The sequence below is a fragment of the Anastrepha ludens genome, chromosome 2, assembly GCF_028408465.1.
Source record: "Anastrepha ludens isolate Willacy chromosome 2, idAnaLude1.1, whole genome shotgun sequence".
Taxonomy (NCBI): domain Eukaryota; kingdom Metazoa; phylum Arthropoda; class Insecta; order Diptera; family Tephritidae; genus Anastrepha; species Anastrepha ludens.
In genome coordinates this window covers 154,761,383-154,773,412 of record NC_071498.1, presented here as the reverse complement: position 1 = coordinate 154,773,412, position 12,030 = coordinate 154,761,383, and the positions used below count along the sequence as shown (strand labels likewise).

Sequence of the window (12,030 nt, the reverse complement as noted above, 5' to 3'; positions counted from 1 at the left end):
AGACAGGGTTAGTTTACAGCCTTCGCTTACGTTACTTAGGTGCCGTCTGAACAACGACTTATTGGACGAGTGCGTGAATATGCATGAAATGAGTGATATGCAATCTGCTGCCGAATTCCTGATGAAGGGCCAGCAGCAGAAGTTACACTTCACTTAAAGGGGCTTTATTTATATTAATATAAGCCATATTTGACGAGCCAACAACATCTAAGGACAAGCAGGTCAACATCTGGAAACGCTATTATAAGAAGCTACTTTCAGCCCCGCTCTTGCAGCCCACTCTGTCGTGTAGCTACCAACGTCACATTTCAAGGTGTGACATCTCCACGATACGCCCGGATGAGATCGAGATAATAAATGTGATAGAAAACTGCAAAGTTCTCGGATCCGATAACATCAACCCGGAACTACTAAAAGCTGACCCCAAGATAAGCGCTCGGATCCTTTTATCCTTATTGAAAAATATCTGGAAGTCTGAAAGAATACCATCTGAAGAAGGCTAACCTTGGGTAACGTTGCTAAGCATGGTGAACAACTCATTGAATCCGGGACTACGCAAAGAACAAGCAGGCTTTCGACCCACTGTTCATGCGTCGATCATGTAAACTCCTTGAGAGTGATCGTGGAGCAGTCGGTTGTGTGGCGCTCGCCTCTTTACCGTTGCTTCATCAACTTCGAGAAAGCGTTCGACCATAAAGCAATATGGAAAGCTCTCTAATACAATGGAGTGCCTGAGAAAATTATCACCACCATAAAAGAATTGTACTCGGGCGCCTCATGCCGCGTGAAATACGAAAATGCTCTAAGTGATAGTATCGAAGTTCAAACTGGTGTTAGGCAAGGATGTGTATTATCTCCACTCTTGTTCACTAGTCCTGGACCTAGCAACGCGACAAGCGTGTGCTGTCAGCAGGGGCAATTTTCTGGGGTTTATGCAGTCGGCTTGAAGACCTCGACTATGCGGACGACATTTGTTTCCTATGGCACAAATACTCGGTAGCATCAGCTAAACTACAAGCGGCATGCCATGCAGTAGTATAAACAGGTCTGAGGATTAACATAGCAAAGACCAAAGTAATGCGGATTTGATGCCAACGTGAAGTCGGTAGTTCTGTATGGATGTGAAACATGGATCTTTACAGAAAGCATATCACAATCATTGCAATCCTTTCTTAACCGTTGCGTACGAAAGGTAGTGCGGATATTCTGGCTTGATATTACAAGCAACGAAGATTCTTGCGTGGCTACCGAGCAAACACCAGTTCACATAGAAATTGTGCGTCGCAAGTGGAAATCGCACACACATTGCGAAAACTACGGGATGACATCGCAAGGACAGCGCTAGACTGGAATCCCCAAGGAAACTGTAGGGGCGGAAGGCCAGCCAACACATGGAGGCGACAGCGGAGGGAGCAGCAGAGGCGGACAGAGCAGGCCGTTCCTGGAGGCAAATTGAACTCCTAGCTCTAAACAAACGAAATTATAACTTGTTTATTGAGGCCCTATGTTTCATCTGGGAAAGTATAGGGGTTTTCAGTAAGAGCGCTTCAACTTTTGAACTTTTTTGAATAAAACACAAACGGTTTGACTTTTTTAACTAATTTTTTTTTTATTATCGAGTTTGAACATATACATTTAAGTATGAAATTCGATTTCTTTTGCATGACCACCGCGTGCACGTTTTACGAAGTCCAATCGTTGAACCCAATTTTCGACCACTCTTTTGCATAAATCGGCCGAAATTCCAGCAATTTCGCGTTCAATATTGGCTCTGAGCTCACAAATCGTCGCCGGCTCTTAAAGTAGCCGCAACAGAACGATTATTTTCATAAAAAATTTGCACGATTTGCAATCGTTGCTCAAGTGTATAGCGTTCCATGATGAAATGTATACTAATGAAGTTTACAAATGACAAAATATTGCGTCGTTCGCCCTCCCTATCGGAAAAAAGTTGAAGCGCACCTATTGAATAACCATATATATGTATATATATAGTAGTTATTAAGCACTAGGGAAGTCCTGAAAATCGTGAATTCAATGCGGAAAATCGGATTCAATGCAAATAAATTTTTCATTTCCTGCGAAGCATACTGTTAAATCGAAAAAATTTACTTCCTCATTAAGCACCATCTTGTTTACTTACCGACTCAGTTCAGCTGATACGAAATTACTATGCGGACTATAACGCTCCGGATCCTTGTACATGCTGCAGATGAGCCGCTCCTTACAGAGATCATCTGTGACACCAAGTTGCTCAATGATTTTTTCAATTTTCAATAGAATCGGACTGTAGAAGGGATCATAATTCTTTGGCATGATTGGCTGGAAAGTGTAAACATAAGCGAAATAAAATTTTAATTTAATTAATTACAAAAGCTTTTTTTATTTTATTTACTCCATAAGTGGAAGTTAAAGTACACAGAGCGTAAGGAAATTAAATAGCAATTGAGGACAGACATGCAGTTAATCCACCGTTTGGCGGCTGTGTCTGGCCGGCAAATTTTTAATAGAAATTTTAAAGCTATTCTGTTGATATTCCATGTAATTGCCTAGAATTTTATTAAATACATCTTGTTATTGACAACAACAAGACATTGCATTATTTTCTAGAAAAAATAACGTCGGGCCGGTTAGGTGCAAATGTGGCCATCGAAGCGTCTGTTGAACTGTTTAAAAAGTGAATGCCTGAAAGTATTTGTGTCATAAACGACTTAATATACAGTTGATGCAATAAAAATTTTATGCGAACATTTATTGGTTGCTAAGGATTGTTCAGTTAGATTTGGTTAGGTCAAGCTGGTGACCTAGCTAAACAACACCCAAGTAGGAATTTGATGCTCACATCTCAATGCTGTATTTTGCATATTAGGAAGAAAAAAAGAAATAACTGGTACATGATAAAGTACTATACATTTCTTCTAATAAAACACTATTTATGAGTAGGCGAGTATTTTTTGTTAATTACAAGTAAACGCTTGAATTGACTGTTCGATAAGCTGTACGGAAATTTTTGACAAATAAAAAGTAATCAGATTGGATGCACTTTTTGTGCATGATTCAATTATTAAAGGTTTGTTCACTAGTGACAATAGATTTTTGACACTCCCTTACAAAAGGTTGTATTTAAGAAGGTGAATAAAGTGGAACAAATTAAATCCTTTTTGGTAAAAATGGTAGCAAAAAAGTATTTTCTTACTTAAATGGAAACAAACTGCGAACAGTTTAAAAAATAAATTTTAATTAATATTTGAATGTAAAAAATGGTATAAATAGAAGTTATTAGCGGAAATTGCCAAGTCTAATATTAAAACAAGAAATTATTGTATTTCACCTAATCCAAGATTTTATTTTGTGAATTAATTGTTAAATTTAAAACCGATCGCGAAGTTGCGCAGCTTCGCCAATATGCAACTATTTTGTTAAAAAGAAATAAATAATTGGCACGTACAATTCTGCTAGGTGTTTGGCCGAGATCCTCCCCCTATTTGTAGCGCGCGTCTTCTTGTTCTTCCACAAATGGAAGGACCTACAGTTTTGAGCCGATTCCTGCAGATGGTTTTTTATAAGAAGGTTTTTCATGCTGGTACTGTGTTTTGCTAAGCCTCCTCTGGACACTTCGTCCATCCAGGGGAAGGTGGGCTCATTATAAACAAGTTCCGTCAATGGCAACTTTTTTATAATGAAGTATGCAATGTTACCGATCGCCTCGGGACTATCCAATTATTCTCCCTGTTGTAACTCTTTGGGAAATGCTAGTCTTTGCAAAATATGAATTCCGTCTAAATCACCACATCCGATCTCGGATTGCGTCAATTACTCTATTATGTTCTGACTTAAACGGTATGTATTTCATATCATACTACCCTAGTCCTGAACATACCGATGAAAACTCTTTAGCGACTTGTTGCTTGTAAGCAGACCATTTTGAAAATGAAATGTTTTTTCTACAAATTTTACTTTTCCTCCACTTTTACTCAAAATTTCTAGAGCTTGCAATCCATTGTCTTGCTAAGGGAGCCGATTTGTCAAGACAGAATGAGAAAGCTGCTTACTGAGCAAACCTTTTATCATTGAATCATGCTTTTTGTGCTCATCGCGCGCTCGAGCCTATGTATAGTGTACATAACCGTACTACCGGCCTTCCGTCGTCAAAATTGAAAATCATTTTACATTATTGGAAGAAACTCTACTGATTAGACTACGTACAGTCCGAAGTGAAGAGATATTGCGGCTGTAAATGAGAGTTTTCCGAAGACTCGGAAAAATGGATTCGGCGCCGATCTCAAAAACCTGGCCTATCTTATGACACTACTGCGGCGCTTTCATGCAAAGGTGCTGGTTTTGAAAGTGTATAAAATACAATGCATATAGTCCAAGCCAGCCGATCTTTCAAAGCGCCTTAATTTCAGTCGTTGGGCTCTTCAAAAACTCGCCGTAGATGCGCCTTTTGGGAACCGAATTTTGTTAAGCGATGAGGTCCATTTTTGGTCTATAAAAAATTAGTATTTTACCAGTCTACGTCAATAAGCAAAATTGCCGCATTTGGGATGAAGAGCAACGCGAAGCCATTAAAGAACAGCCATTACACCCATTGAAAACAACCGTTTGATGTGGCCTATGGGCTGCAGAAATCATCGGCCCATATTTTTTCAAAGACGAGGCTGGTGCCAAAGTAACAGTGAATGGAAAATGCTATCACGAATTGGTAAACGACTTTTTGATGCCGGGAATCGAAGCCCGTGATCTTCAAGACAATTGGTTTCAACAAGACGGCGCTACTTGCCATGCAGCCCGTGAAACAATGGATTTACTACGTCTTCATTTCGGTGAGCAATTTAGCTCTCGTCTCGGACCAGTCGGTTAGCCACCAGGCCACCGCTAAAATTGTTCACGAGATATCAAATGAAGCCCTCCTGCGAGTCATTTAAAGTTCATCTTTACGGATGACCGAATTACGGCGTAGTTGCGGCCGACATTTGAAAGGGATTGTCTTAAAACAAAAATAAATGTCATGAATGGTTCTACAAAAAAATAGTAAAGATTGCCTAATCAATTTGAATTATTGTTAGTTTATTTAAATTTAAATAAATTTAAAATTTATTTTATTTCAATAAAAAACTTCAATTTCAATTTAAATAATTGATCACCTTTTACAGCCGTAGAAAAGGGTACGGAAAAACCCGTAGAACTTTTTCTAAAATGGCATATAAATTGACACATAAAAAAGGAAGCTGGCGGTTTAAAACATTCCACAAAAACTGATAGCCTCGAAATTTTACTACAGATGCTTTCCATTTCAATTCAACCGGGCTATTCGGGTCATGTTCTTCGATTTCGATGTAACTTAAATATGTTGCTCTCTGGTCAAAATAATGAGATACGTATTTTTTTGTTCGCTCGAAAAAATTTTTTTTCAAGAGTTATCGGAAATTTGGTTTTTCGGCTCAAACTCGATTTTTTTTAATTATATAAGAAATTTTTTTTTTTAAATGCCCATAACTTAGTCAAAAATGAACCGATTTTAATAATCCTGGGTTCAAAATGATCGTCATTACTTACACGAGCGACTTCATGTAGAAACAATTGCAAAAAAGTAGTTGAAAATTTTTTATTTTGCAAAAAACTATGACAACTATGTCAATCAAACTAGAGCTTTAGCTCTACACAAAACACCTAAATTTGTAGTAAAGTTTAAATTTCTAGTAAAGTTTCAATTAGACTTTTGGTACAGCTTTTAAATTTAACACTCATACCTGTCCATCCTGTACAAAAGGCTGCTTTTCAAGTATTTGTTGCTGTTGAGAGATTATACGCTGCTCGGCCTGTATGCGTAGCGCCTCCTTTATTTGTGCGGCTAACTCCGGCTGAAAGAGACATAAATGGAGGGGAAAGAGTATCAGTAAGCTGTCAATATGGATTTTATGGTATATTTTGGGGTGATGGAACAATTTATGTACATATTCTAAAAGAATGAATTGAAAAAGAAACTGAGCGAAAAAATTCTCTTGACACACAAAAATTACATTTTATAAGCCCATTGCCTTAAGTTCTCTATTGAAAAGTGAATTTTTGAATCAGACTCGTACCCTCTGCTGCTAGTTGCTTTGGCTTTATAATATGATTACTTATAATTATATTTCATGTAATTAAATAAATATATAAATAAATAAAAAATAAATAAATTAGTGACGGAAACTATCATAGACGTTGAAATGCTGTGCTAGCTGTGGTAAGAGAAGATAATATTGAAAGGAGAAATTTGGCGATATTCGCTTGAAGGTTAAGCCAGTAATGTGGCTCACTAAAGACAACATTGCAAGCCATTATCTAATCTAATTCCCGCGTAAGTCTGAAGGGATAGGTATGAGATGCCTAAATGATGCCCGTAAAAATGCATAGTTGGTATTCAGCCTCGAAACGGGCATACCCATATAACAAATTGAGGTGCTTTACTTACTTGAAAGGGTAGTCCAAAGGCGGTTTTATTGTTATGATATTATTATTGATTAGCTGTTTGTGCACTGCAACCTGAAGAGATCTATTGTGCAGTCATGTAGCCTACTCAAACAGTTTTAGGCTGTTAATAAATTCTAAAACTGCTGTGGGCTTAATTTCTACCAAGAGGTTTGGATCTATAGCCCCATTTCCGAGGTAATTTAGTCTGCGTCGTGCCATTGCAGGGCAGTCGCATAGAACGTGTTATGTGTTTTCGCTAAAGTTTCTGCAATTTCATTCCCTTCGTGACCCTCATGTCCCGGCACCCACATCAATGTAACAAAGTATCTTGATGCTAGGGTGTTGAGATTTTAAAACAATCCCAAACTAACCTTGCTTGGAATGAGATGCTATCCAGTGATTTTAGAGCTGCTTGACTGTCAGAGAGAATGGTAATATTGGCACCGCACGACTAACGGAATATGTTTTAAATATTCCTTTTTAAGTTTTAATAGTCTTTATTAGTCACTAAAACCAACAAACGGAATATGTTTTAAATATTCCCGTTTTTATTAATACTTTTTATTAGTCACTAAAATCAACTGTTTAAACAGAAGTGTCTACTAAAACTAAAACTTAAGAGCTAATATTACAATTTTTATGTTACAAACTTACAAACTTACTTACAGCTAGAGTAATATTTAAACTTACTAACGGAAGTTCTCTGATCTCTCTAATGATCTTACTCTTAGAAGTAAGAGAGTAGGTAACTCACGTGCGTCTCCGTAGTCATTCTCTGGCACACAGCTCTAAGGCGGGGACTTCCGCCTGGAAAATTGGTTTTTCCCACAGCAATTGCTTTTTTGAAATTTGGTTTGACGACTTCGCTCCAGCACTACCGTCTTTCATTTTGCACCCATCAGTAAACCACACTTGTGCGCCCTGTTTTAAGGATATTTCATTGTTTCTTCACCCTGAGCGGTCACTAATGCCCACTTTGAATTCTTTGGAGAATTCTAGTTTTCTTTCCATCTTGTCTTGTCAGGAGAGTTCAGGATTGAACCCAAAGTTCTTTCATATCCTGTACTATTGCCTTCTTTGAGATGAAATAGATTAGAAAGCCTTAGAGCTGCACTGATTGCCGTCCCTTTGGCTACAAGATATAGTGGAATGAGACCAGTGACCATTCCTACAGCCGCTGTGGGACAGGTTCGCATTGTTCCCCTTACGCTGAGATAGGCTATTCTGGTTTTAGTCTACTTTTGGCCACCATACCAAAGAGGCATTGGTGATCATTGGCACTATTATTACCTTATAAGACCATGCTATCGTCTTTGGCCGCAGACCCCATGTTTTACCGTAAAGCCTTTGACATACGTATATTGCTCTTAAGGCTTAATTTATGATGTACGAGAAATGATTTTTCCAGGTTAAGGTTTTATCAAGGACTACTCCCAGATATTTCATGTCCCCAGATGGAGTTAAGTCGGTGTCCCTAGCTTAAGGGTACGAAGACTTAATTTTCTTTTTCGGGTGAAGGGTACCACACATGTTTTGTTCGGATTTGACGAAAGTCCTTTCTTCCGACACCAGTTTTGCGTAATGTCGAGAGCTAGTTGCATGCGATCAGTTAAAGTAGAGTCAAATTTGTCTCTAACCTCTAACCACGATGACTAGATCGTCAGCAAAGCCCTGAACTTCATATCCGAGATCGTCGAGAGTCTGTAGGAGCTCGTCAACGATCAATAGCCAAAGCAGCGGTGATAAATGATATCCAAAAGAGGGTTCAAAAAAGTACAAACGAGAGTACAATACTTTCGGACAGTCAACCACTCCTCAAATTTCTAAATAGTTTTACCTTGAATTCAAAAGTCTTTATAGTCTGTAAGAATGCACTCAACAAACTGGCGACTCTCAATCAGGTCTTCCTGATTTGGGTACCAGGACACGAAGGGAACGAGAAGGCAGATTTTTATGACAAAAAAGGGGACGAAGCGTTATTTATTGGACCAACCCCATATTACGGCTTTAACAAAAACAAACTAAGACAGGAAACCAAAGAATGGATTCAAATAAAAACCAGGGAATACCGGAACGGCACAAACGGCCTCAATCATTCCAAAAAGTTTCTGAACTTGAATACCAACAGCGCAAAATGTGCTCTAACCCTATACAAAAAGTGCCTTATATTACTCTGGGGAGCACTTACAGTTCACTTTGCCTGTAACTAATCTTTCAATACATTAGGACTTGGTTAGGTTAGGTTGAAGCGATTGCCCACTGTGGGCCACACTCAGGCTCATGACCCGTTGTGATGCCAAATGGAGAGCTTGTCCTTATCTCTCCTAAAACCAGTGTGCACTTTTCAAAAATTTTGCAAGACCCTTAATTCCGACAGAGCCGAGATCTTCCACTTCATTAAAGGGTTGTCTACACAAAATGGCGAGTCTACGTTTGGATAGAGCAGGACAGTGACACAGAAGATGAGGAATAGGGTCTTCTTCTTCATTGTCTAGACAACTTCTGCAGAAGTCATGTGTTTGCTTACCCATTTTCTGGGCGTGCCTACCGATTCGGCAATGCCCCGTAATAACTGAAGTTAGTGTGTTAAGACTGTGCTGATCTCTTCTTGATAGAAGTTCCGTGCTTTTAGCATTGAGAGTCGACCACAACTGTCGGGCGATTTTGCATTACGCCATCTTTTATTCGCTGCTCTTACAATTTCTTCAAAGATAAGTAGTTTACATGTTTGCGAGGGTATACCTATATCATTGTCTATGGACTCATCAGTGAATTTAGTACCGATTTTCGCTAGTTCGTCGGCTCTGCAGTTACGCTAAAAATGGCTAGGAAGCCACGCTATCATTAGGGGAAATGACTCTGCCATCTCGTTACGAGAAGAGGGTTGTCGACTGTTTTGTGAGGGATTTTAGGGCCGTCTCGCTATCAGTGAAAATGTAGGTATCCTCTCCAGGTATTGCATCACACTGGGAAGCCGAAAACTGAAGCAGATCCCCAGATGCTTGGAATATATGTACACCTCCGCCTACCCTGCCCTCGAGCGTTGAATCATCTGTGTATACATGGATAGACTCGCTTTGTCATACCTCGTCCTGTTCCCTCGAAAGTAGGAGGATCATGAACGTTGTAATGGCAAGTATAGGCGGGACTGTATAGTCCACCTGTCCGGGAAGCCGTGGCCATAGTCTGTGTTTGACCACTTGCTTAAAGTGCACTGCCTTATTGCCGTACTGCAAGCAATGTACCTTGCCTGTTTGGTGAAGAGGAGTCCATGGAAAACTTAATCACTAATAGAAATCCTAGAAATCGGAGCAATCACCCCATAATTAGTTCCCAAGAAGCCAATTTTTAAGGTTTCATACTGTCGAAGATTCTTATTAGGAATTTTTAATTAAATTTAATTAAGAAGGGAAAGACAACCAATAGTTCCAGTAATGGTTCTGATAATAAATGAACACAATAGCATGGATCTTCTGCTGGCAAGTGTTTTTAAGTCAATCAACAAACATCGAGAGCGGTACGCGGGTAAAAATTTTGAAAAGTTTAAAACTTGGAGCGCAAAACGTAGACAAATTTTCAGATCTCTCTGAACCCGATCTAACCGCAGTTGTTATTTGTCCGTTGGACTGCGGCCTATTGATAAATTTTCTCAAGACGGAATTAGTCTTATTTACGAGGAAATATAAAATACCCAGAGTTCTACTCCCTTCAATAGGGGACGCTTCGTTAATGCTTTCTGAAAAGGTGAAATATTTAAGTCTAATCCTTGACAGAAAGCTAACGTGGAGGCCCAACATTGAGGAGCGCATAAGGAAGGCAACAGTCGTCTTGTATGGATGCGAGGGCGCTATTGGTAAAATATGGGGCCTCTCGCTTAAATTCGTACTTTAACTCTATAATACCATTATAAAACCAATTCTCTTGTATTGAGTCTATTATTCCGGTAATTTGCGGTCCGCAATTGACACAATACTCTAGTCTCCCTTTCAACAAATTTCAACTAAGCCTAAGTGACAAGCTGACAAAATTTAACAAGAAAACGAAATGTTTAGTAGAAAATAAAAGCATACGTGAGCGTTTAGATGCAGAGCTACTCAGGTAGAATAGACGAAACTAATGTAAAGTCACGCACTTCTGCAGATTGCGGCGACAGATAGCGAATTTCGCTTGCCACATCGGTTACTGCAGCAAGCAGCCATGGAGCCATACTAAAAATATTACCATTTTTTTGTGTATAAATGATGCAGATGAAGATGAGGCACCAGACGTGGATGCTTTTCATATGCATTTAAATGGCGTCGTCGCGCTTTTGCACAGTTGAGTGGCAGTCGCGTGATGTGCGGTGCAGCTTGGATGATTGCAACGGTCGCTGCAGTTGCTGCTGCTGTTGATGTTAGGTGTAGCATTGTGTATTATGCGCAGCTATGTGGCATCAACATGGAGCCACTAACCGTTTGCCGACATGTTTGCCTTCACACTGTGACACACTTTCGCTGAGTGGGGCTTGGCGCTTGGCGCTTGGGTTGATCATGGATTATTATTATTATTGTTGTTATTGTTGGTGTGACAACACTAATGTAAAAGGACAAGAAAAGCGCAAGCATCGGCAAGACAGATAAGATAAACACATACAAATATAATTGAAAAATACGTTACTGCTAACTGACGTTGAGTGCACTCGAATGCTCCGCGGCTAAAGCAAACGCAAAGGCACGAATAACAATAATAACAATGATAATGACATCTATTATGTACTGCTTCACTTAATTACTTAGCGCACCATTACCGTTGCAAGCGGTTGTTTTTGTTTTTTTTTATTGCTTTGTCTTGTTGTTCTAACGCTGCTGACCCGCATGCGAGCAAATGGTGACTTCTCTACGAAAAGCACTTAAAGCTTTAGTTAAGGGTAGGGTCAGGAGGTAAATATGGCGAACTTATACGGGGATACTTACAAACATACAAACATACACATATACATATACACATTATTACGCATTAGTTCATTAACTTGTTTAGAAGCTATGTAAATATCAAGTTTTAATTTATCTTTTAAACCAACTCAGGCTTTCCGTGTTTAGTTAGAGACCAACTAAATGAGAGCATTTAGTTACAAAATAAAAAAAACCTCTTCACAAGGATAAACTAAGAATGCTCAGGCCATTGCAGACGGCGCAGTCATCTGCATATGATCGAGACATGGTCCACTGCCTCTTATCGTTTCTGATCCCAGAATACTCCAATGCACCTTTTCCTTGAAAGCAATGCTACAGTGCGGAGAAGATTGAGGCATCTCGGCCATTTGCCGCCAGAAGGAAGGCACATACGTTAAATCCAACCCAGCTCTATCTTTAAGTTTGGTAAGGGAACGGGGTCTGGGCCACTTTAATAGATGAACAAAATTGTATTCTTTTTATGTAATTTCTGTCGCCCTTCATTTACGGGGCTAGCAAATTTATCTTTGCCAGGCAGCTGATAAAACGAAAAGAGTCAAAGGACATTTTATAGGTGACAAAGCTGACAAGGAACCGATTGACCTCGCCCCATCAGCACTAGCCTGCCTTGTAGGCAGTCAAA

General features: G+C 39.4%; 1 protein-coding gene across 1 annotated transcript in view; it reads right to left on the bottom strand.

Annotated features, from left to right (window-relative positions):
• The window catches only part of LOC128855637 (uncharacterized), a 103,572-nt gene that overhangs the window by 16,158 nt on the left and 75,384 nt on the right, over positions 1 to 12,030 (bottom strand). The window contains exons 7-8 of the mRNA XM_054090693.1: positions 5,754 to 5,864; positions 2,144 to 2,322 (exon numbers count right to left, since the gene is read on the bottom strand). Coding sequence (XP_053946668.1) covers positions 2,144 to 2,322; positions 5,754 to 5,864 — 290 coding nt within the window. The remainder of the gene's footprint in view (positions 1 to 2,143; positions 2,323 to 5,753; positions 5,865 to 12,030) is intronic.